Genomic DNA, 25,116 nt, shown 5'->3' with positions numbered 1-25,116 from the left:
TCTTTCAGATATTTTTTGTCTAATCTCACAAAGGTGTAACCACTGTAAGTCTTCCTCAGTCTGCGCTGTGTTTTGTGAGACTCTCACAAGTATATTTACTCAAGTACTAGTACTTGAGTAAATATATTTAGCACATTTAGCTGCTGTAGCTTACTGTACTTTACTTTGGTGCATGTCTTTGATCGCTTTAGTCTCTCATTATCTCTGAAGTTCTTTCTTCCAGCAGGTCATCTTGTCAGGACTTCAGTCTCTGTGCGTGACGCTGAAATTAAAACCAAAAAGTGGAAGGTGTTGCAGACAGTTAGCAGCTAGATTTTCCATCTGTCCACTGCTCACTCCCTCTTCTCCTTAGGTAACTTCAAACTACTCAGGAGCTGCAGTTGAACACATTTATTGACTCTCTGATGACTGGTTTTGGGAGAAATGACATCCACAATGGTTATTTTGGCTTTCTTATGTGAACTAACGGTGCTGTGAAACTTTATTTCACGGACACCATCAAAGCCATATCAAACCACCTGCAGTCAGAAGTTCAGTATGGAGGCCTGATCATGTCCTCCCAGGAAACATGTGCTGCACCCTCTTTATTCCTCCACTGCTCCCCTAAACCGGCGCTAACAGTAAAAGCAAACCTTTCTTTTCTCTATACCTCCACGGTCTGGATGCTTGTCGTGGATGTTCTCTGTACATTTGCTGCCTTGCATCCAGCTCAACAACTCGTCTGCTGCCATAGCAACTGCGGAGGAGCACAGAGCAGCGCCGCCTGCTCGTGCAGCGGATGTCACTCGTAGCAACGACCAATCAGAAGTTCCCATCCTTTTGCACAAGCAGTGCGAAGATGGAGGGATGGAGTGGGTGGGCTCTCAGCATCATGCATCTGCCAGTAATAGGACACGCGGATCGTCAGTCTTCGTCACTCTGGCCTGTGATTGGTCGAGGAGCTTTACTTTCCAATAATATAAACATGTCTGCTGCTTGCCTGGCGTGAACCAAGGCGTACAGGGGACCATGCAGTTCTACATCAAACTGTATAAAAACTCTCATTATGTGTTTGCCTGTGTTGTTGCAGGACTAAATCTTTATTATTGGTAGAGAATATGCACATAGCTGCACGTGCGCGCGTGAGGAAACGAGGACACCCTTCCGCCGCCGTTGCAAGACAGAGAGAGGGGACAGCCGTGCCTTCATCATTATAATCACCGTCCTGAGTACTAGCTCTTAACATTTTGTTTTTCGGGGTTCAGGCGAGAAGTGACAAGAATATAGACCCCTCCTCTGCAGGGCGGAGCGTGCATTTTCATTTCGTATTTTGTATTTTTTTTATTTTTTTATTTTTTCTAGCCCTGTTCCCCGCTCTGACACGTCTGCACTGAGTGAGTGGCATTGGCACACTGTCAATCGCTCACTACCGCTGCCATCAAACAACATAAAACACACACAGGCTGAAGCTGGAGCTCATAAATTTCAGCAGGGCAAGATATTTTTTGCGCATCGCCTTCCTCCAGCGCTGCGTCCTCATTAATTTCTTCTCGTGGTTGCTTTTTTCTAAACAGAAATCTCCCAACTTTTTTTTTTTTTTTTTTTTTTTTGTACATTTCATATTTTTATAGTCACATTTGGACACCTTCTGCCGCAGATTGTGTATTTTTTTAAATACTGTCAGTTGTCGCGGGAGTCATTTCTGCACATTTATAGTTGGTAACACCTGCAAGATTTTTTTGTTTACACGTTTCCACATTGGATATTTTGTTGCCGGTGCTTCGCGAACAGGATTTGGACATTTTTGGAGAGGAAATGCGCCGGGAATCCCATGAAGAGCGCTAATAAATGAGAGATCACCAAGGAGCGTTTGTGTGTCTGCCGGCCGTCAAATCCCAGAGAAAAGACAGATTGGCATGAGGATTCGTGCGGGCTACGATGGACCTTCAATTCTGACAAAGAAGTGTTAAGAAGAAGAAAAGCGAATTATGCATTTTTCTATAAACACCCTCACGCGTTGTGGCACTTTGGACCGCGCGTAAAAAAGCGAGAGGACGGCGAGAACTTGGACACAAGATTTACGCTAGAAACACCACTGCGAGGCTTTTTTAACAAACGTGTGTGTGTGTGTGTGTGTGCGTGTGTGTGTGTGTGCTCGGTACCGGGAAGAACCTCTCAGCATCCCCCTTATCTGCGGCACATGTTGTAGCCCATTTCGTATATGAGTTTTTCAATTTGTGTGGCTCAGTGCACAGACTCTTTAGCGGCTACTATGGACGATCAAGCCCGGATCATGCAGTCGATCGGCGGTGTCAGTCTGGCTGGCCACTCGGTACAAGGAGGCATGGCACTGCCGCCTCCTCATGGACACGATGGGACAGACGGAGACGGAAGAAAACAAGACATTGGTGACATTCTCCATCAAATAATGACCATAACTGATCAAAGTCTGGACGAGGCGCAAGCAAAGTTGGTTGATTTATATGTTTTATTAACTTCGCCCCCCCTCAAAACGCTGAACGCACCATTATTGAGATGTGGCCCGCTTAACTCCCCCATGTGTAACAATAGGCTGGAGTGGCTTTAATGATAATCTCACACTGAGGTGTATTTACTGCCTCGCAAAGCTTTAACACAGGAGAAAGTTGTCACTGAGGGAACAACAGCATTTTATTTAAGCTGCCTGTGTGCCAACATGAGCCTGAATGAGCATGTTCAAAAAGTTTGTGTGCACACATGTCCTGCAGGAAACTGGTGCTGAAAAAATCTAATTCATGCCAGAGGGATCATTATATAAACTATATAAATAATGGAGCATTAAATTAATCCAAACCAATGAACAAATACTTTTTTTTTTTTTTTTTTTTACTTTGAGCAAATACTACTGTAGAGTAGTAAATGATAACTTCTGAGAGACGTGCAGGTTTGGACACTGGAAGGCATGAGTGACCACTAACCTTAAAATCCTACATAATCTGTTGACTTGTTAATATCTAACATGTGATTTATCAGTGAATTTATTTCAGTATTATTTCTTGTCTTATACTGAAACAGGAAACATGGGCTGAACTGTCACAGAATGAAACCAGCACTCTTCAGCGTTCTCTGTGAAATCAAAGAAAAGACAGGTAAGATCTTTGTGTAAAAAATACTCTCATGTGAAAAATAATACCCGAGCCTCAGTGGAAGAGATTTTTTTTACCTCCCAGCGACCCTGTGGCAGCCTGCATCCAGGTTACAGGGGACCTCTGCCCCAATTAATCAATCACTTTTTTAAATATGTCACGGTGCCACGCAGAAGCAGTCAGACGTAGACGCTTTGTGTCACTGAAGATGCTCGTGCTCCTGCAGGAGCATCTCTTCCTGCACTGGTTGCTTGGATTGAAGCAGAAAGTGCGCTCCAGCCTGCACCCTGGCACTGAGCAGGATGGGGAACTCCCGCAGCATATGCTCCACATAGCTGAGATCACAGCGAATTCGTGCTTTATAACCTGACAACAATGCCACGTTTTCAGCTTATGGAGGCGACTGCACCGGCACTCAGTAATTGTATTACAGCTGCGTGCAGACTGCTTTCCTGCTAATGTGTGCAGTTAAAGGTAGAAAGCAAACAATGGAACCAGCTTGAAGAAAATTACTGAAAAAATTAATTTTGAAAAGAAAAAAATTCCAAAAGGTTTTTTTGCTGAATGTTGCACATTTTCTCTTTCTGAGCATCAAGTCTGCAGATTTCTGTGGTTGAAAACTTTGTGTGTGCGCTCATACACACACACGTATGACAGACAGCAGAAATTATTCTCAATGTTTTCATGTCTTATAACTTCCTGTGGCTCAAACTGGGATATCTTGCATTTAAAAAAAAAAAGTCACTATTGGACAGACAGACTGCTGTTTCTGGTCTTTTCCTACAGTGACACATAATAACCTGCACTTTGAATTCTTAAATGAAGACATAATTGATTTTTAGTTAAATCAGATCATGTTTAAAATTCCTTATATTTATGTGATTGCTCTGTTTTTGAAGGTAGAAACAAATCGAGCAGATACTCAAACTGCTGCTCGTCACTATTTATTTAATATTCATGTTTGTTGGTCAAAGCAGAAATAAGAACAGAAAGAAAACGGTGCTGTTGGGTTTTGGTGTAATTTACCAAACCTGATGACGTGTCAGATTTGTGACCTTTGTGCCGTTTATGAGGAAATTGGCTCGGGAGAGATCATAAAAGTTTATGAACTTCCCCAACACAGGTGGCGTCCGCAGGGGCGGGCTGAGGGTCCACAGTGTGGCCGAGATGCTCTGCTGCGTGTCAGCCTGTTGACTGTAGATTGCCAAAGAGATGAAGCAAGAAAGGATGCAGATTACGCATCACATGCACTTTTATTCGCCGTGCTGGCGTCGATTTGATGGGAAGGCGGTTTCCTGTGTATTGTTGCATCTGTTGAGCGTAGAAAAAAGGACAGATAAGTGATTTTACTGTCAAAGTTAAGTCATCTAAAAATCCTGTTCCAGTGTCAGGGCCTCTCTGCACGTGACTTTAATCAGGTGTGCTGTGTTTGTGCTGGGATGTCAGCTCTCAAGTTTAAATAAGCCGCTCAGAGACGCACCAAAGAGTAAACGAAGACGACAAAATGTTTAAATAAATACATGCACGTGGGTGAAAGAGTGTGTGTGCTCTGTGGGATGAGTGTGTGTGAGGCGGAGGAGGAGAGGGAGAACAGGCGTGTGTGTGTGTGTGTGTGTGTGTGTGCATGGTTAACCTGTGGTTTGGAGTCACAGCCTCCCCCTCTTAGCCATTGACAGAGCTCAGCTGGTCTGGTGGCCTTGTTGACCGGCCTGTTTTTCCAGCACACAGTGAGCCTTTCACTGGCCGCTGTAGCATCGTTCACAGGGCTTCCTTGGCCCTTTCATGTCCGTTCAGATGGCACAGGGGCCGCCGTCTTTTAGCCATGGGATCCACCGCTGGCTGAAAACCACTTTTAATAATAAATCTGAAAGCAGTCCAAGAATCATGGGTGTAATTACTGCGCGCATGTATCATGTTATCCAGACTTATTGTCTAGCGCTGAGATGAAAAGCGAGTCCAGGGTTCAGCTTCAAAGCTTTATGTTAAAAATATTATCTTGTGACGAGCCCAAACCAAAGGGCTGAGAATGATCTTGATTTTCTTTGTCTTTTTGTGGAAGAGTGGTAAAGAAAGGCATTTTCTAGTAATAGCAAGATAATTTGAAGACTTTTCAGGGTGTTTGGAAGTTTCTGGCACTCTTCTAACTGTTATTGTAGAGCTACAGCGTATTTCTGCATTGCTAATGCCCTAGAAGTATTAATTCACTTTGATATGCTAATTAGAGAGCATTATGCAAGAAATGAGATTAAGTGGCAGCATGAAGTCATTTGCCTGTCACTAAATTGAGTGTTTTTAGCAGGAGGGATTTTTCCCCCAAATTTTCTCGGTTTTGCATTTAGATAAGCTAAATGTGAGATTCGGTTGGCAAGTGGAGCTCTTTGTCCTTCAGTGTGTGATGTTTTTCTTTTGCTACATACATAAAAAATGCCAATTAAAATGTTTCGTTCCCTCGTGTTTCTGGCTGTTTCAGGACAAAGGATACATTCATGTTGTACCTTTTTCCCCGTGGGCTGCATGAGAGGACAATGAATGCATTGAGTGGAAATTGCCTGCGATTCAGATGAGTTTTGCAGTTATTCCTCTGTGCTGGGTTTGTTTTATCCTGCTGGCTACTCCCTTGTCTTGCTCTCATGCTTGGAAGAGAGGCTCACAGCAGCAGCAGCAGTGGGAGCGGCAAGAATAACAAAGGTGAAAGATTACCTCCATATGGTATTTCTGACCAGGAAAAGAGAGGTTCTGTAGCAAGACTCCTCTTTGATGTGAGGTTTAATCAATAGAAAGAGATTACAGAAAACTATTACAGGCTAAATCACGGAGTGCCACAGAGAGGCTTAGCCTTCTCCACAGCTCTCTCAGCTGCATGGCGCTTCTTTTGGCTGCGTATTGACTTGTTGTTTTCCTGACCTTTGACTCATCAGGTTCAGAAACAGGGGGTCTGGAGAGGCAGGGGAGGGAGAGAGAGGGAGTGTGGCAGATTCAGGCTGATAAATGCTCCGACCCAGTGTTTGTAGCAGTGGATCAGGGAGGGACTGCACTCACAGTCTGAGCCAATGTCGGCGTTTTGTTGCACATGTTTGATTTGGCTCCCGAAAACTGCTAAACATGCTTTCATGTGCAGCATGTTTATTGTTGTATCTGCGATATATGTAATGCTCAGCTAGGAAAGACTGTGTTAATTAAATACAGTTCAGGATGAGCCTGTAATTAACCACATGCAAGGCTGACTAAAAGCATTACCTGGAGTAAATAGAGTTAGGACTGAGGAGGTAAGCATTTCTGAATTCTGCAGGGAACATTAATTTCAATGTATCCTGACAAAGTTAATGACCCCTCTCACTGCAATTGGGTTATTATTATTAATACAAATGTATTATTATTATTATTATTATTATTATTATTATTATTATTATTATTATTATTATTATTGTGGCTGCAGCTCAAATGAAAGAATGTTTCTTACAAGCCAGGCAACAAAATATATTTTATTTTATTTTATTTGATTTTATTTTTCTACCTTGTGAGGGTTTTTTTTTTTTTTCTCGTGCTGAAAAAGCTCCAGTAAATGCATGACAGAGAACAGAAAGCCATTCAGCAGCAGAGACAATTGACTTTGGCTGCTTTTTGTCTCACAGAGCCCCAGTGATGCGGCTGCAGTGACTAGATAGTGTTGTGCCGAATAGCTCGCGCACAGCTGGGTTCCTGACTGGCTCAATGGCAGGGCCACTAGTGCTTCCTCCTCTAAAGCACAAGGGGGACCGGGGAAGATGTGGCTATTATCTAAGTAGCTCCCAAATACCCTCCATTTCCCCATCAGCAAAGATGAAAAGAAGGAGAGGCAGACAAAGAGGAAAGGGGAAAAAACATGAGTGTACATATCAGTTTCATTTGGAAGGCAGAGCTTCTTTGTGCCGTGGAGGAAGATGCCTGCGCTCCGGTGCTGCCTGCTATCTGCACACACGGCTCCTCAAATCTGCTTTTTCCTGCGATGATTCAGTGCTGTCCCTCCATCTGCACACACGAGCCCCCATCTTGCAAACGTCTCCCTCGCTCCCCCTCCATGGCTCCGAGCGTTTTCTGCAGGCTCCTGTGCGATCAACAGCTCATAATTGTTTTTTGCACATACGTTATGCAAATGAGTCTTTATGGCAACTGGCATAACAATTAGCATCCTCCAACAATATTTTAGTAGGTTAATTGCGAAATTTTTGAATTGTACATCTGAGTTGTTAATTAGGCATGACAGAGGTGGTGAAATAGTTATCTTCAGGCGGTGGCAGCCAGCAGAGGCTGCTTGGGATGCAAAAAGGAAGGATTGATTGAAATTAGTTTGCAGCAGTAGGAGCGTGGCTGGTGGAGACTCTGAGCATTCCTCTGTCTGTCGCTGAATGTGAGGGAGTGAGGCTGAGGCGGGGAGGGAGACGCCGTGACCCCCTGCAGAAAGAGACTGCACCTTTGTGTCCATTGGAGGGAATTATGTAAATAGACACGTGAATGATACAACTTGTTGCCAGCGTGAGTTAGCGCAGATTTCCTTTTTTTGTGCATCATGGGGCTGCGCTCCCGTCAAAACAGCACGCGACCTTTGAACTGCCAGGCGCAGTTAAACCAAATGTGCCTTTTTTACAAGCTGCAATGTGGAGTTTTCACTGCTTTCAGTAAAGTTAGCATTTCTCACTTTTCACTTTTTCAGGCAGAATTACAGAAAGGTCAAATTTGTGCCTTTTTTAAAATTATTTTTTAGCACCAGAAAAAAAAAAACCTGTTTTAAGTAAAGCTTTTAATGCACTCCTGATTATTTAGTTTGATAGTTTGATGGTGGGGCTGCGTCCTTTCAGCTTTCAGTAATAAGTTATGTATGAAATCACATTTATTTCTAAGTAAAAAAAAAAAAAAGCTAAAAAAAGCAACGAACTCCTCCCTGAGCGTCTTGTGTCGTGATGTTCATCACAGTGTCACTCGATGGCCGAGGCTCTGTAACGCCACAGAGATGGTTATTAGTGTAAAAAGGGTTAGAGTGAAAGACTGGTGCAAAGCAAGTCCTCTCTCAGTAATGACTCTGCTATTTATAGGTCCCTATTTCATTAGCTCTAGTGTTTCAGGGAAGAGTTTTCCTCATGGGACAATAGACACCATGATGTTCATTTACTCTGTACACATTACATGTGGACAACTAAATGACCGAACATTCGTGTGTGCAGGAACACTGAAAAAAATCCTGCTTTTTCCTCCATTTCTGCTCAGTTAACCTTCATATTTTTCATAGATGTAATGTTACTTATGTTTTTTAAGCAGTTAAATGCCTGAATGCAGTGTGTGTGTGTGTGTGTGTGTGTGTGTGTGTGTGTGTGTGTGTGTGTGTGTGTGTGTGTGTGTGTGTGTGCAGATCACGCTCCTACAGGTGATGGATTTCTCGAGATAAAGTGATGAAGGAATCAGTAAATGCACACATTTTAAACGCTGTGTGTGACACTGTGACGCTGCAGCAGGCGGCGGCTCGTTACCTGACAGAAGCAGAGCGAAACTGGTGTCAGCCCTCTTTTCTTTACACAAGATTGTTTCCAAAAGAAGGGAAAAAAGGAATCTGCGCTGACTTTTCCTCATTTACGAGCTCGAAAATGAAGCCCCTCTTCCCATTGTTCCATATGCCATTGTTCCACGTGTTTCATACATTAGAATGATATATTGAAGGCAGAAATGGGAAAAAGACTGCAATGCAATGAAATTTTAATCAGCGTCTTCTGCTGCTTTAATAAGGCAAATAATTCTTATTGGCTGCTGTGTTAAGATTTCTAATATTTAATTCATAACAAACCTTGCATTATTCTGCTTTAGCCCTAAGACAAGCTCCACTCTGCTGCCTGCCAAAAGGCAACTGTGGGGGAAAAACGATGTAAAGGGAAGTGCACACTGAGCGTTTTTCTTATCAGCTGTGGCAGAAAACTCGCAGTGTTTTCTCACTGTTTGTGAATTTAAACATGTTTTGGAAATGATTTTAAATAACTGTGTTATGATGACGGCGAACGTGGACTGCTGCTGCTGCTCATCTGTGCAAAACACTTGAAAATTCCCACATTTGCAAATCTGTCCGGAGAGTACGACCATCCACTACCATCTTTTTATTTTCTTAAGTCCTTGAAGTTCATTTTTGTGCCTGAAGTAATGGAAAGATGGCGAGGGGCCAGCAGCTAGGTGCTGGCTCATGTTACAGTGAAACGGCGGGCCCTGTTTTCGTCTCTCGGTGAAATGGCTTAATTGGTGTCAGAGCCCCAGGGATAAAGGCCTCTTGCTCTGAAACACAGCCACACAGGCCCTGTCTTCCCTCAAACCAGGAGGAACGGCCGGCGTCTGCTGGTGAATGAGGACTAAGCCGTGGCATAACAATACCAAATGATGTTTGGGATGACAGAAATTAATATGCGCTTGCTCCCAGAAAGCTATGATTAATGACGGCGAGCAGGGGAATGCTGTCCCTCCTTTTTGCTCCTCTTTGATGGGGATTGAAAAGCAAAAAAAAAAAAAAAAAAAAAGGCTGGTTTCTCCTCTCTTAGAAAGTGGAGGTCATCCAGAGTACATTACTGCTATTCTTCTCTTGATTTTTCCTCAAGCAGGAGGCAGGAGAGGAGCGAGCGCTGGTAATGAATTTTGGGATGATTCACTAACATGGCGGGCCGGTGGACCGTCCCACGGCGTGCGGCTCAGACGGACACATACCTGTCCACCTTTGCAAAGACATTCCTACGCTGCTCGTACGTTCAACGGCAACAATTAATCGGCCGAACGTCACGCCGATAATCACAGGTGTGTTTTTTAATAAGTCGTGCAGGATCGTTCGCTGTGATCATTTGGAGCAAAAAATACGCAGCTCTGATTTTAATAATGGACTTAATAAGGAATGTTCTGACGTGGAGCTTCATACGCACACATTGATTCAGAGCCAAGCGTGTGAACAAAATGGTGGTGTGCTGTTGCCATGATAATGATCTGTATCTGTTGTGTCCTAGGAGGAGACACATGAATATTTAATTGTGTCTGCTGGAGAGATCCCCAGACCCTTCTGTTCATTTCTTACTTTCTCTAATGTGTTTCCACCCGCCCAGGTACTTCCTCTCTAAGTAATGGAGAATTAAAGCGTGCATTAAAATGATATAAATTGCAATGTAAGGGATTTCTAAGGACATTTGTCTCCACACAATATGGTTGAAAATTCAAATGGCAAGTTTTGACAACGGACATTCTGCTGACACGGCGTATTTGCCTCACGTTGGCTCCTCAAATCAGCATTTCCTCTGTCAGAGTGATTGATATGTATTAAGTATGCACTTTTTACATCACGGTGCTCTGGAAGATGATGTGGGTGCGAGGATATGAGTTTTAAACAGTGAGCGAGCTCCCCTCGTATTGATCTATTTGTGTTGGCGGAGTGGCAGGTGCTATACGACGACTGTGTCAGCTTTGATTGTTTGTGTCAGTGATCCGAGCCGACACTGAGCTCTCTTACTGTTCGTCACTGCACTTGCTTCCTCTTGATGAATGGCAGCACGCTGCACAGATCCTCAGAAAACTCATGTCTACGCTGTCTCACCAGCCCTGTGAATCAGCACTGCTCTTCAGAGGTTATTTATCGCTCATGCACTTAAATTTCTTCATGCAAAATTGCGGGACACACCTGTATTCTCTGCAGGAAATGTCCCGAGGGTTGTTTCGGGGTCTTTTAATGCAATTATGTAAAAGCTTTCCACGTGAAAGTGAACATCAGTTGTGGAGAGACAGGAGGTGTGGTTCCTCTCCTTCTCTAAATATTCAAGATTAGTTGTTAACCCGTGTGTGTGTGTGTGTGTGCGTGTGCGTGTGCGTGCGTGTGCGTTGGCAGGCCTGCTAGGCTGTGGCGTGAAGGTGAGGTGCGTGACGCTCGGAGCCTCTGTAAGTATGCAGAGCACGGCGGGCCTCTCGCGGGTGCTGAAGGAGAGCATGGAGTGGCAGAGTTAATTTATTTAATGACTGAGCGTCTTATATCTCCCCAGCCCTGATTAGAATCCATGCTTGATGAGGGAAGCGATAGAGGGGTGTGCACTGCCCTCAGGCCCCAGCACGTACCTTCATGGTTTTCTTTCTCCAGTGCTGCCCCCCCCCCCCCCCCCCCCCCCACTGGGTTCTGCACAAAAATAAAATACAGAAAAAGCAAAAAAATGCAGCACGGATTGGGATAATTTTTGGATATTTTGCACCTTCGTCTGTGCGTGATCGCTTTGTCGCACGCCGACAGGAAATGCAGCTCCGAGGCTGATTAAACGTGTGTGTTTGTGTGTGTGTGTGTGTGTGTGTGTGTGTGTGTGGCGTGCTCCGTGATAAAGACGAAGTGCCGTGGAGCTCTATGAACGTCGGAAAGCCAAACAGAGTGTGTCACTTTGGCAGCGCGGGCTGTCAGCATTGGGGAGCTGCAGTTGTAAAAACCATGACCTTCCTCTTTGCCAGCATGTCTCTCGCAGAGCCAAAGCGCTGCCCTGTAGATCTGGGCTGGCTGTGGGAGGGAATACAAACACAGAGAAAGGCCAGACAATGGAAAAAACCGGTAAGAGCCATAATTGTGGGCGGGGGGGGGCTGTTGGTGGGGTGGGTGTTTGAAGTAATGAAATACTTCTTGGAGCTATCATGACTGAGAAGGTGAGGGAGGGAAAGAGAGAGGACTGGCGAAGAGGGAAAAAATACTCCTCGGCTTCTAACATTTCCATGAGCCATCATCAGTAATGCCGCAGCAGCCTCACAAACCAGAAATTATTTCTTCAGGCGTCGCTGTCAAGTGTTATTCAAATAACACCAGCCTCACATTTGAATAACAGCCGACATTTTGAATTAATTAATCAGACAAGATAGTCCGGGCCTTTTCTCATTAGTCTGCAGGTCAGGCTCGGGAAGATATATGCGCTGGTGATGATATACTTGTCTTTAATAGTGATTTATGGAGATTTGGGATTGTACTCGATTTGTCAAAGGGCCCGGTAGCAGAAAAATAGGACAGTGCATATTTCATTAGCTCATCTTTGATACGTTCCACGATGCTAAAAGATGCGGTCCTGTTGTTCGGATGCACAGGAAGCTCGTTTACGTTCGCTGTTCCTGGGTGAAGAGCTGCACACACACACACACACACACACACACACACACACACACACACACACACACACACACACGTTTAATCTCCTCTCATAGACCTCTCCCATTTTACTTTTCCTATGCAATTAAGCGAGGGCTGTAAATTATAACTGTGTCGTACTTTAATTATCATGGTGTAAAAATAGAGTTCCTGTCTTTGAGAGGATTTCATTAACTTACTCAATATTCCATGTCAGCTCAGAGAATCACAAGATCACAGCGAGGCTTCTGCTTAACATGCTTTGAATAAAGTCTGCTATTTATTTGGATCTTATTTAAAGTCTGCAGAAAAGTGAAAAATAAAAGAAGTTGGTTCACGTGTGCGTGTACGATATATTTTTCCGGGGCTGTTTGTGGATCCGCCTCGGTGCAGCCGGCTCACCGGCTCGTGTCACATCTCTCATCGGGCTCGTGCAGGCTAGTGTGTGTGGTCATGGAGGTGTAAATGAAAACGTATATTTCTAAAAGGAGAACGAGTGCTAACGACGTGCTCTCACCTGCTTTATTGGGTGTTAAATATTAATGAACACTTTCAGTTTACCTATTTTTATTTTTGTGCATACACAGGTTTTAATTATCCAGAGTAGATCTGCAGCACATGCAGTCTGCATCTGTGATTTTGTGCTCGTCCAGGTGTGTGTGTGTGTGGGTGTGTGTTACAGAGAGTGTGTGTGTGTGTGTGTGTGTGTGTGTGTGTGCACAAGTGTCAGGATGCTACGAGCTGTTGCCATTCCGGTGAGCAGCCCACACAAAATGCACCAACACCAGTGTGACAAAACATTCAAATAAATTGCTGTCAGGCTGCCGAAACACCAAGTGCAGCGATTTTTATCTGACATGTGGAAGACCCAGACATGCAGTCCTGACAAGTAGCGCCGGAGCACCTGTGAGAGACGGGCGATAAAAATCAGGATATGCCTGATCCTCGGCATAACAATACCTATCATTACTTCATATTATTACTCTTCTTTAAGAGAGAGCTCAAGATGGAAAGATAGTGCGCACGTGTCGGCTTTCTTTACAGCTAATAAATGATCTGAGGCCGGTGTTTGCACAGATGCACTTAAAATGTACAGTGAAATTAAATTATGCAGTCTGATGGCATATCAACAAGTCCTGAAATGGCTTTTATATTCATGCGGAATTGTTTATTACTCGGAGCAAACTGCCATGTTTATTTGTCTGCCGGTTCACTGCAAACAAAGTCCAAGGTTAGGACATTTATTTATTCTGGTCCAGCATCGGTGTTCACAAGTGTATTATTTAGAGGACACAGTGAGACTCACATGTACGGTAACTGTGAGGGATTTAAATATTTTTTTTTCCCAAATGACAAAACTTTTAATTCGTATTTTTTGCCGCATGTTTAACAGCTTTGTGGAAAACACGATGGTAAATTCTACTTTGTACTTCTTAAAATAGAATTAAGTCCAAATTCAATTCCACTTACGCGCCTGACTTTGTTTTAGGTTTTAAAGCAGCGTGGAGGCGCAGATAAACACGAAGAGAGCCTGTGTTGCTTCACTTATTCTCATCGAGTCTACAAAATTGACTCAGTAATTCTTAAATCCAATTGAGGAGCGTAAAAAATGCTTTTCAGAAACTCAGAGACAAAGGACTCACTGTGGAATGTGCCATCCATTCTCTACTGTATTGTTATTTTCTCCCTTATAGGTTACTAATGAGGAATCGGCCCTCATTATGATTTTAAGGATGAGAGAGGAAAGCTTTTAATTAATGATATGTAAATGGTTCTGAATTGATTATGTTAGAATATCAAGAGAGATGGGTAGAAGCTGTGGTGTAATATATTTTAATTAAGAATTAATTAAAAATGATGGCAATTTTATAGAGGCTCACAGAAAATAGAAGAATTTATTCTCTGTCACAAGTAAATCAGCCCTTGATTAAATAAACAGACACATGCTGTATTCATTGAAGAGTTATGTTTATGCTTTGCCAGGAAGAATTATCCCGATTATTAAAAAAAAAGGATCAGTGCGGTATGTCAGTGGTCGACCACAAGCTGGGTTCTCTGGGGTTAATGGTGATTTATCTCATTCCTAATTCATGAGATCCTCCTGGTCTGTGTTAGTGGATCAATAAAGCTGCGTTTCCTTTTTGAATTCAGTGTCTACAATTAGATTTGCAACGTGGAACACAATTAGAAGTAAGACATGAATGCGTGTTTTTATCACTTGTGGCAAATGGATGTGCGCCCCCAAAAGATATCAATCTGTTTATGAGCTAAAAAGATTTGTGTGAAAAAGATGAGTTGTGACTAGACGTGGACCCTAGTTAACCTTTTTAATTGCTATCTGCTTTCTTTCATTCATTCTTCGGGGCGGAGGGAAACAGAAGACGTTAGCTGCATTAACGGCGTGCGCCACTATTAAAGGGAGAGAGGTCTTTGTTTTCTGCTAACGGTGGCATGCGTGCTCTGTGCTAAACTCCGCGATCAATGGCAGAGAGGCTGCTATCACAGCACTCGGAGCAGGCGTAGCTCAGGGGGGAGGGAAGGGGGGGTCCCTGGTGGTTCATTTTGATTGGAGCGCAGAGTTTTGTGTTGAAAGGCGAGGGAGAGACAGGCTGTTGGAAGCAAATCCCCCTGGATCAGTTAGAGCTTTGCAACAAAAACACCTTGATATTCCTGGGAACATTTGCTTAGGAAAAAGAATGAATTTAAATAAACGGGCAACGGGAGAACGAAATGATCTAAAGCGTTTCTGAAGGTTCGTGTGTTCAGAGAAAGCTCGTGCATCTCAGGCTCGGAATTAATTTAGAAACCACGTTTAAAATCACAGTAAATCACCGCAGTGTAAAAAGGGAAAATCGATGCAAGTGCATGTTGTCGATACGGTGGTCCATACTTCCTAAACGCTTTTCTAGATGAATTAAAATGTATGTTGGAAGATGCTGTGATTGTACTATGGCTGGACCAGCAGACAGAGGCAGTGTGCGAGCCTTTATGAGCTAACCAATCTGTTATGGGCGGCAGGGAGGATGTGCTGCTTGAGAAGGAGGGAGTGCTGAATGGATTATTAGTCAGAGTCCCCCCATAGCAGGTCACATGTAAAGGCTTAGAGGCATCATGAACATGTGCACGCACACACATCAAACGTCTGCGAGTGCACACACCCGTGTACGCATACACGACGCGCGGAGGGACGCGCATTCAGAAAAACATGCAGGGGCACAGACGTGTGCATGCATGCATATATACAGTGCATGCACGCCAATGGCTGGCAGAGCATCTTCTCTCTGACACCTGCAACTAGTTGCAATACATCACTGTCAGGATCGCTTTCTCCACCTATCCGCATTTGTGCGTTAGTTATCCGCGGAGGCCTTCGTCAAAAAGTTGAGCGGTCTTGACATCAGCTCCCCAGTGGGAATGGAAAAGGTGAAGTTGTGCTGGGAGGTGCCACGGCGGGTGTCTTCTCTCTGCACCCAACAGCATCCTAATGACAACTGAAGAGAGATATGATGGTTCGACATCCGAACGCGGTGCCACAATTAATCCTGTAATTGACACGTGAAGAGAAAAGCAAATATCTGGCTTTCTATTTATCACGAGTCGCATGTGCACGGACTGGATTTATGAAGCGAAGGCCCGGGAGCGACATAACGGGGATCCAGGTTGAGCTTTATTTTGTTTTGGCCTCTCGTAGTGAATGTATGTGCTTATGTAATGACAGTGAGCGTAGCTGTTGAGGAGGGCACGGCGCCTCCTGTGCGAGCTCGCCGTGGAGATGAGGAGAGTCTGCCGGTGGCGCTGCTAGTGGTGAGCGCCAACAGCTCCGGCCACGACAGCAGAGAGGAGGTGGGGGAGTGAAGGGGGAGGGGGGGGTCAGTGTCTGAACCGGCTGATGGGAGCCAGAACATGAAACAATGCCGGGGGAACGTCTGGTGGGTTCGCTGCACAGAATTACAAGCGAGGGAGCAGGCCTGCTGAGGCAATTACAGCTTAATGGGGTCATTTGGAAGGCAATTGCCAGGGGTTAATGTAGTATGGAGAGATGAGGTGAGATTGAAGTGAAATTTTTGGCTAGAAAATGTGTTCAAATGAAAAGGGAGCAGGCAGACAAGTTGTGCACTGATGGGGTGGGAGGTTGATTGGGGGAACTGGAATGTAGGCTTTCGCCGCCACACAGATAGACGCGAGGCCCGGCCGCTCGCTCGTATGTACGCCACTGCAGGCGAACGCAGGTGAGCGTGTCCACACAGGTGCTTTCTCCTCTCCGCTCCTTCCACCAAGCCTGTGCACACTCGCCTGGCCTAACAAGAGCGCCGCTGTTCTGCTCCTGCTGCTCAACACTGTCTGTTTTACTCACACGCACGCCTAGTGGTGGTTGGCTTTTGTCGTGAATTACCTGTGATGTCATTTCCTGCATTGGGAACGCCGACCAGCAGCACACAAAATAGAAAGCCGAGCTGTTTTTAAGTGGTGCAGAGAAAGACGTGTCAGAGAAACAACAAGAGGCACCTTAGAGGACGAGGATAAAAAGGATCATTATGCGTTGTTACGTTAGCCAGTTCATTACCTTAATTGCCCAACATAATCCGATGTTGGAAGGGCGCACTGGGGCTTTGGGAAGTCTTTGCCAGGACCTCCTAGCCCAGGTCTCATCTCCCTGATCCCCTGATCTGTAGCAAGCAGACTGATCGCGCTAAACTTTGATCAAAGCCAAACTTATTTAAGGTCAGCCATGTGAAATCCCCTGGGAGCCGCCGTGTTCGCCGAAGCGGACTGCGGTATAGGAAGTAGTACAGCACTGTGCCTTGCTGCTGCTGCCTGTGACCGTGCTGGATCACTGGACAGCAATAGCATTATCATCAGCCCTTTCAAGTCTTCAGCATTTTTTCGCGATTATGCTCAACAGTGGAACTTAACATCATCCATGGGTGGAGATTCCTTGAGAGCTCGCTCGCTCTCTCCCTCTTACCCTTCTCCGTCTGTCTGTCTCTCTCCCCCTCTCTCGCTTTCTGTCATCTCTGTGAAGTCTATGCCCCCCCCCCTTCCCCTCTACACAGGGTTTTGGCCAAGAGCCGGCCACTTCACTGAGGCAGATTTTCCCAGGCTCCCCAAAGGCTATTTTACCAGGATTCCCATTAGGTCTTTACCCATTACCAATGTTCCAAATCATTTACAGAAGAATCTATTTACTTTATGTGGTAATGGATTCATTTGACATGCCTTGCTCTGAAGAAATTCAGCCTTTAACATGCACTTTCCTCCAACTGAATACCTTTGTTTGTGTGTTTGGTTTATTTTTATCTGTTACAGTGGCCATTGTCTCGTATACGCCTTCAAACCGTCCCCACACTGCGCCTTCAATCACCGTGCAGTGTTGCACAGTGTAGAGGTGGTGGAGCATTGTGTCAGTGCTGCAGGAAAAACAAGTATGATGCAACTCTGTTGTCATTTAAGAGTGACAAATAGACAGTGGCAGACCATCAGAAAGGGGGAGAGAGCGGAATGGTGTCGCTGACAAATTGCTATGACCTTTGGGTCCTCTGGCCTCCAGAGTGCAAGGCACATACAGTGTTTACCTCAGGTCAGCAGCAGCGCCAACACGCCGGTCCCCCATGGAGGAAGGCCGGGCCTGTTGCACTCATCACATCTGAATCATCAAGATCAATAATCACAAACCTGCGGTCCAATTGGATGCATGAGCCTGGAGTAAGATAAAATGGAGGATGCCGTCTTTTTCCATTTTAAGACGCCGTTCATCGGCCGTGCTAAATCATACTTAATTCACAAACGGTCCATAAAGCAAAACCTTCACAACAGCAAAAGAGAAGCATAGCGCCTAAAGCCAGTGCACACTTCTCCTGCCTCGATTCCATGTCACCAAAGCATCCCATCAAAGCCTGCCTCCTTCCTGTTGTAAGGTAGGAAAAAAAAAAATCAATGCTGCAATCTTTTCTTTTTGCCTCCTCCAATCCGTAATTGAAATGGAAAATCAAATGAACGGCAAGCAGATAATTGTTTTATCAATATTCCCTGCCTGCCCTACAAGGGTCAGTGCAGAATGATCATGAGTCGGGGATATGACGAGGACAAAATGTGAAATTGAACAGCTAGGAGGCAATAAATCAGCCTTGACAACTAAGAGTGACCAGCATGTAGCTGCAGCAGGCAGCTCTCCCTTCAGAATTTGTCCTAAAGCTGTCGACACTAAATGGGGAATATTCGTCTCATTATTGTTGCACTTAATATTGCTATCAAATATTATTCTTAGAGTCCAGACGGGAAGTCAAGGTCACTCGTGCTATTATTGTTGTCATTGTTAGTGTGTGATATTGAGAGTATAATAGAGGGCAAAGCCATATGGTCTGCTGGGCTTATGAAGAGGCAAAGAATAAATTAAGCCATTTGTTAGAGTTGAGGAAAGAAGTGGTGCTGTTTGGTTTCCTTTTGGAAAGAGCTATGAAACCAACAAAGTGTCCAAAAAGGCTCGAGCATCAGCAGCGATGTTAGCATCATCGTCAGTAAGTCCGGTTTCTGTCGCCGGCCAGTTGATGCAGCTGTTTCACTGTCGAACTGTTGATGTTTGTGGCGTCTTAGCTTCAGTGAGACTCAATGGATTCAGATAGAAAAGATAAATTAGCAACTGCTAACAAATAAGTGACATTGAGCTTTGATAACCAACACACGGCCCTCTGAGATTTGATGATTGCAGACTTCGATAGATATTTGTGTCGTGCTACAGCTAATCGTTTTTTTTCATTATCCATTCATGCTGATTAGTTTCCATTAGTCACCATAAAATGTCAGAAAACAGTGAAGAATCATCAGAATGGCCTGTTTTATTGGAGTCCAAATGGTAACAAAGTCTTTATTTTTCATGATCATAAACAGTCAACAAACATTGAATAACTGCTTTAAAACACACTATAATGCAGTTGTACACGTATGTAAGCGCTCATCAATGTATTTGTTATTGATTATAACTCCAGCAGTGGAGGCTGGTGTGTTCACAGATAATGAATGACAACATAACAAAACACAGCTGTAATATTTAAAATCTGTCTTCATCAGAGACGTTGTTGTTGTTGACAAACACTGTAGATTCATAAACACCTAAAATGTTCCTGTATGTGCTTACAACCACATTATAGTGTGTTATAAACATTTATTTAATCTTTGTACACTGTGTATAAATGTTTATTTACTAAGATAAAAGACAAAGAAGCAGCAAATCTTCATGGTTTACTTCTGCTTAAAAAAATCGTTTAAATAGTGAAAGAGTTGCCTTCTGATTTCCTGTTGATCCACTAATTGATTGATGACTAACTGTTGGTACAATCATGCCATCTTATCCTCGCCTGCCCTCCTTTATATGTCTTTAAATAAACCCGTTGTGCCAGCTTTCCACGTCTTGTAAAAACTGCAGATAAAACTGTTGCCAGAAAATCGACATCCTAAATCATGTGACGTCCCTTCCCATCTGGCTCATCCAGTTGCAAGGCATTGACAAAAATATGAAATTGATTTGGTTGAAGGGTGTTAAAGAGCCGACAGGAGAATGTCACAAACAATGAATGGTCACAGCTTGGAGGAAAATCAATGACAGAGGTTGAAGCCAGTCTAGAGTGCTACTTGGCAGCGTTACACTCTTCCTGGAAAAGAGCTGTCTTCTGGCCTGTCTGATCAAAAGGAAAACTTGATAGGTTTAATGAAGGAGGCTACGTCGAAGCTGACACATGAAATATAGACGTTGAGGCAAAGATTGTTTGACTGCAGCGTAGGTGGCGGCTGTGCGCTCTTTGAGATTCATTTTTAATGTTCTGCTGACTTCCTGTCCACAGCTCATATGTATGTGCAGGGCTGTAATGGAGAATCGCTGCGACTCCCTGGTAGCTTGTAGGGCAGCAGTTGTCACCTTGTAAAGCCTTTATGTATTATAATGTGTACATATCATTATGGTGTTTGCAGCAGCGTTTTGGGGAGCAGCATTGCCACATAAATCACGCTGGCCCAGAGTCAACAGATGAGAAAAATGTCTGTATTTTACACAAGTTATGTTAATTTTAGTGTGCAGATTATGATCCTTGGAAGGAGAGGGAAAAAAATGAATTGGCAGAGTGTCTTTCAAGTGGACAAAGTGATGAAAATCCCCCCTACTTTGTTGGGATTGCAGTTGTAAGCTTTGCACCATATGCTACTTTCCTCTTTAGCTGGGATTATGCCATCATTATTGCTGATAAAAGCTGTTTACTGCCTTGGCTCCAAATCGATGCTCGGGGCGCTCTGAAACTGGCATTCCCTCTCCAGAAGAGTTCATTCCATGCCAGCTGCTCAGGATTCAACCCCCTTTGTTTAAGATTTCACAGTTTTTGTAATGTTTATTTTCTATTTAGTTTCTACCCCCCTTCCCTCACACATGAGGTTTTTCCTGCATTAGCATATGTTTGCAACAATTTGACATTCACATTTGATTTGCTTACAGCAGATTGGAGGTGTCTGAGACATGCTTATACAATACTCTTGGAGCTACAGTGCTAGTTAACACTGCAGAGACGATAAAATACAAATATTAAGGCCTGTTCTGAGATGTTTTTGGTACCAAAATGCAGTCGTGGTGTTGAAAAGGCTGTGCAGTATCCCAAAGGCTCCCTGCTCACAGTGTTACCAATCAATGGCCTAATCAGTCAATGCAGATTCAGCCCGACAGCTGTGTTAAGATAACAACTGGTTCTCATGACTATAGCGGCCCCAATGACCTTGTGTGCCTCAAATTAATAATGTAAAATCAACAGAAGACAACCACCCCCCTGGTTCCCATGCAGACAATGATGAACTACCTCTTCTCCCCACCATCAAAGGCCACTCAGAGTAAGCCATGTTTCAAGGCATAGACCATAATGCTAGTTTTTTTTTTTTTTTTTTTCCAACTTAGGCTCCATGTCCCTTAAATAATGTCTCTCAGTCTTCCTCTACAGCTCACCAGTACCCAGGGAAATCACACTGATCAATATTTCCCATTTTAGAGGAACTGCAGCAAACATTCACAAAGGATTTACTGTAGCTCTCTGTTACACCGTAATCAAGCTATAATTTAGATCCTACAAACACAAGATTTTGTTGAAAATAGGTGCAAAGTCTATTTGCAATTTTACAGATTTTGTCCTTTTTCTGGTTTATCACCTTCATCCCTCTTATTTTTTTTTATCCTCATAGATGATATTTTATTGTATTTTTTATCTATCTGTCTTTTAACGTTTGCTTATTTTTCAGCGACTGTGTGTGTTAGTGTTCATGCATGTGCTCGCATGCATTCATAATGTCTTCACAGGGCATAAATCAGAACATGCTATCGCAGTGCTTCTTTATATTGGTCAAGGGCCATTGAGCAAAACAGCTTAATGCGCCCTTAACCATTTCAGTCGTGGCAGGAAGTGGAAAGACTGCTGACTGGATGACACCCTCTGCAGTCTGTTTTTGTTTAACAAAATGTGTCGGGTTTTCTGAAATATGCTCCAGACTGACAGTTGTTGAAGAGTTTAAAACGGAGTGGATGGAAATGAAAAATGAGTTTTATTTTTAGCAGGCTAGCAGTTTCTGCTCGCTAACAGTTGTAGCTCGCTGGCATACTTTGAGCAGGCAATGACGTAAACACAGATTTACGCACATTTAGGCTAAATGCAGCTAGCTAACCTTATGCTAATACTGATTTGACAACAATACAAAACTTCACCTGTGGCCTTTCATCATATCAAGCGTTACTGCTACCATTAAAATGTAAACAGTGCAAAGTCTTTGACACAATCTGTCATGACCTGCAAAAAAATGAATCTAAAAAGGAGAAAACAATGATGAATGAAGTGTTCATCTGGTCTTCTAATGTCGAGGTCTTGGCAGTTGATATTCCTTCCATACCTCTTGGGTTTTGTGCAGCAGCTCCTCGTTCATGCATGACTGTCGGCACACAAACTCGAGCTTTAACCCGATCGAGGGAGCGCTCCCAGAGCTCCCAAAGGGTTGGTGAGCTCAGATAGGAGCTGAGGCAAATCCGTAATGAACATACAGTCACAGTTTCGTGGGACGTATACGGTACCTGTGCATCTGTAGAAGACGTGGAGGTGTGAAGAATGAGGCGCATGATGTGTTGCAGCTTCTGCTTAAGTTATCACCGCCGTCCATGCTATTTAAAGCGCAGGACATTTGGCTCTGCTCTCACATCTACTTGAACTCAACGATAACTGGATGACCAGAGTGCAGACTGTTGCTGACCGTCGTCCATGGCAGGTGGTGACAAAGCATGTGTGGTCCCCATCACAGGTGTGTGCAATTAGCCTGACAGCTAGCCCTGGATTGCCGTGAAATAAGACCTTCAACTGTTTATGTGACTCTGTGTGTGTGTGTTTGGTGGGCAGCTCTTGTGTGCATGCTAGTTACCAGCAAACGCAAACTGCTGTACGTCCACAGCAGAGCACAGCGGTGCAGCAGTGTTGCGTGATGCCATGGAGTACATGGTGGAGATCCAAACTGTCTGGTTGTTGTTGTGAGGGAGGAGGATCTGTGTGTCATTTATTCAGCCCCCTGTAATGGGGAATGGGCTTGGAAGAGAAGAGAGGGTAATGTATTGGAAAATATCCCTTTCAGCACCTCAGCATTACTTGTCATAGGTCAGGCTTAAAACGTAGCTTGATACAGTTATTAACTCTAATCCGGGCATAAACACAAATCCTCAAGCACCAGCCCAATTAATAATTTGCATAATTAACATGCATTTTAAATAGAGGCTGGTGCTGTCGTTGCCAAAGCAGGGATGGGGGTAATTAGGGCTAACGGAGCAGTGCTTAGGGCCCTCGCCTGCAGACGTGCTGCACTCGTTTCCAGCGAAGGGATTGACAACTGCAAGACAAGCTCTCTCGGCTTAGAGCGAAACCCCCTTTGACAGAATTAATAGTTGACAAACTGCTCCTAAAGCCCTGGCATTGTTTCTGTCAGTTGTTTGGTTTGATGTCACTGTTAGACATTATAAATCAATAGTGTCAGGATTTAGTAATGTTTATCGCCATCCGTGGTTTATTATTTCATGTGACTGTCATGGACAAATAGTATTTATCATAGCCGTCTATAAATTACTGCAGACAGACTGTTGGTTTACCCAAACCCACTGTGCTCTTACAGGGCCCATTCCAACGTCCACTTACATATTTAGAGTAATTTATTTTCTGAGCCGTAGGCCCACATTAACCCTCTGCGTTCTCCCTCTCCTCTGAGACTTATTGTTGCTTGATTGCCGCGCCTCCGCTGACACATTAACACATCAAAAAAGCTGATCAAAGCTTGTTCAAAACAGCTTGTCGCATCTATTTCAAGAGCATATTTTATCTGTGAGTTTGTTTACGGAAGGTCTTAAATTACGGCTAGCAAAATCGACAGCGAGTCCTTTTCATGTTTGTACAGTACGCGCCGCCATTGGCTCCTCCGTCTCAGGCGTAGCACGGAGATTATGGAGTCAGTTTATTCAGAAATAAGTCATTCTTAAGTGTTTGCTGTGAGAGGGTCCAGTCCTGCTCCATCATTGTCACAATTTTACGTAACAAATTTATAATGCATTCATTCGAGCAGCCGGCTTTCAATGCAACAAAATGGTCTTAACCTTTGCATCAGTGCCACACTCATCAAAAACAATTAGAATCATCGGTTCTAATGAGATGATTGATTAGTCAGCTCTCGCAACACTTCGTCAACACAGAGCAAGAGCCCAATCGCCGCACTCGGTGATTGATGCTATCAGGTAACATTACTTACATTAACACATGGATTTGTCTTGTTTACATTCTCCATCATAATGAATATGTAACAATGAGACGTTATTGACCGCTGCGCTTTGTGCTCAGCGGCCACCGTTCAGGTGCATTGATGACTTTCAAGCTGGGTTTTCCGTTTAAACGTGCACACATACGATGAGCAGGTTTAATTTTTGTATTAAACTGTCTTTGATATCTTTTCTAAGGCTGTGAGAGGATTTCAGTGAAGCCTAAAAAGAGAGGGTAAGCTGGGCTGAAGCGGCGGTATTGATCAGCTGCGCCATGGATTATAAGGTCCACTTTCAGCAGGGAGGTCATTAGTTACTCCTGTGTGCTAATTCATCCCCGGGTTGAGGCGTATCCGTTAGAATGCTAATTCACTACTATGATCTGACAGCTGGGGTAAAGAAAGGGGCAAGCAGGCTGCCGCAGACGGGGGGTGGGGGGGGGGCTGCAGCGGCCTAGTGGTCTGCTCTTGTGTTTGGGTAGAGAGAGGACTTCTGTGCATGGGATGTGTGCACGGAAAAAGGGGTGCAGAACTGACCCCTGCTGTCTTTGCCCCCCAGCACTAATGATGTAAAAGAAAGATGACATTTGGTGTCCACATTTAACTTGCATTTGCAGTCCACTTGAGAGGTCCAGTATGCGTGACCTACCTTGATTAAGCCTGGGGCTTCCTAGGACTGTACCCTTTAGACTGAAACAAAAAGTGGAAGCTCACAGGAGAAAGCTGAGCCTGTATAATTGGGCCAAGTAGAGCTGCGGGAGGCAGCCAGTCTCCGCTTTGCCTTTTGTATATTCATGACCCCCTCGACTTGATTGATGGAAGGATAGCATTTGGTGACACTGTCATTTGCAAGTTGAAAAGGTAGTGCAGTGGCTGGAGCGGCGCTGTGGCTGTGCCTTAGAAGGGGCATCGAGAGGAGGCTCATTTCTATGCTGATGATATCCAGCCCCCTCTCATTTTCTTTGTCTCCGTTAGAAGGACATCTGCTGACAACACAGAGTTTAAAAAGAACCAAGTTGAAAATGAAAAGGGGGAGAGGAACATACAGCTGTGTGTTTGCATGTGAAAAGCTCACGGTGGAAGCGC

The 25,116-nt window shown here is 44.2% G+C and overlaps 1 protein-coding gene across 9 annotated transcripts in view; it reads left to right on the top strand.

The window, feature by feature from the left end:
• Positions 1-1,375: 1,375 nt before the first annotated feature.
• Positions 1,376-25,116, top strand: part of pbx3b (pre-B-cell leukemia homeobox 3b) — a 56,917-nt gene continuing 33,176 nt past the window's right edge. For 5 of the 9 annotated variants that reach the window (XM_076730513.1, XM_076730512.1, XM_076730508.1 and 2 more), the window contains exons 1-2: positions 1,376-2,448; positions 3,034-3,107. In XM_076730513.1, the coding sequence (XP_076586628.1) occupies positions 2,201-2,448; positions 3,034-3,107 (322 nt within the window). In that variant the 5' untranslated portion in view covers positions 1,376-2,200. Of the gene's footprint in view, positions 2,449-3,027; positions 3,108-25,116 lie in introns of all 9 variants that reach the window. The other 4 variants (XM_076730511.1, XM_076730506.1, XM_076730509.1 and 1 more) reach the window with 1 other exon arrangement.

This window comes from Chaetodon auriga, chromosome 5, assembly GCF_051107435.1.
Source record: "Chaetodon auriga isolate fChaAug3 chromosome 5, fChaAug3.hap1, whole genome shotgun sequence".
In the NCBI taxonomy this organism is placed as follows: Eukaryota; Metazoa; Chordata; class Actinopteri; order Chaetodontiformes; family Chaetodontidae; genus Chaetodon; species Chaetodon auriga.
The sequence above is the reverse complement of the archived record's forward strand: the minus strand, read 5'-3'. Positions and strand labels throughout refer to the sequence as shown.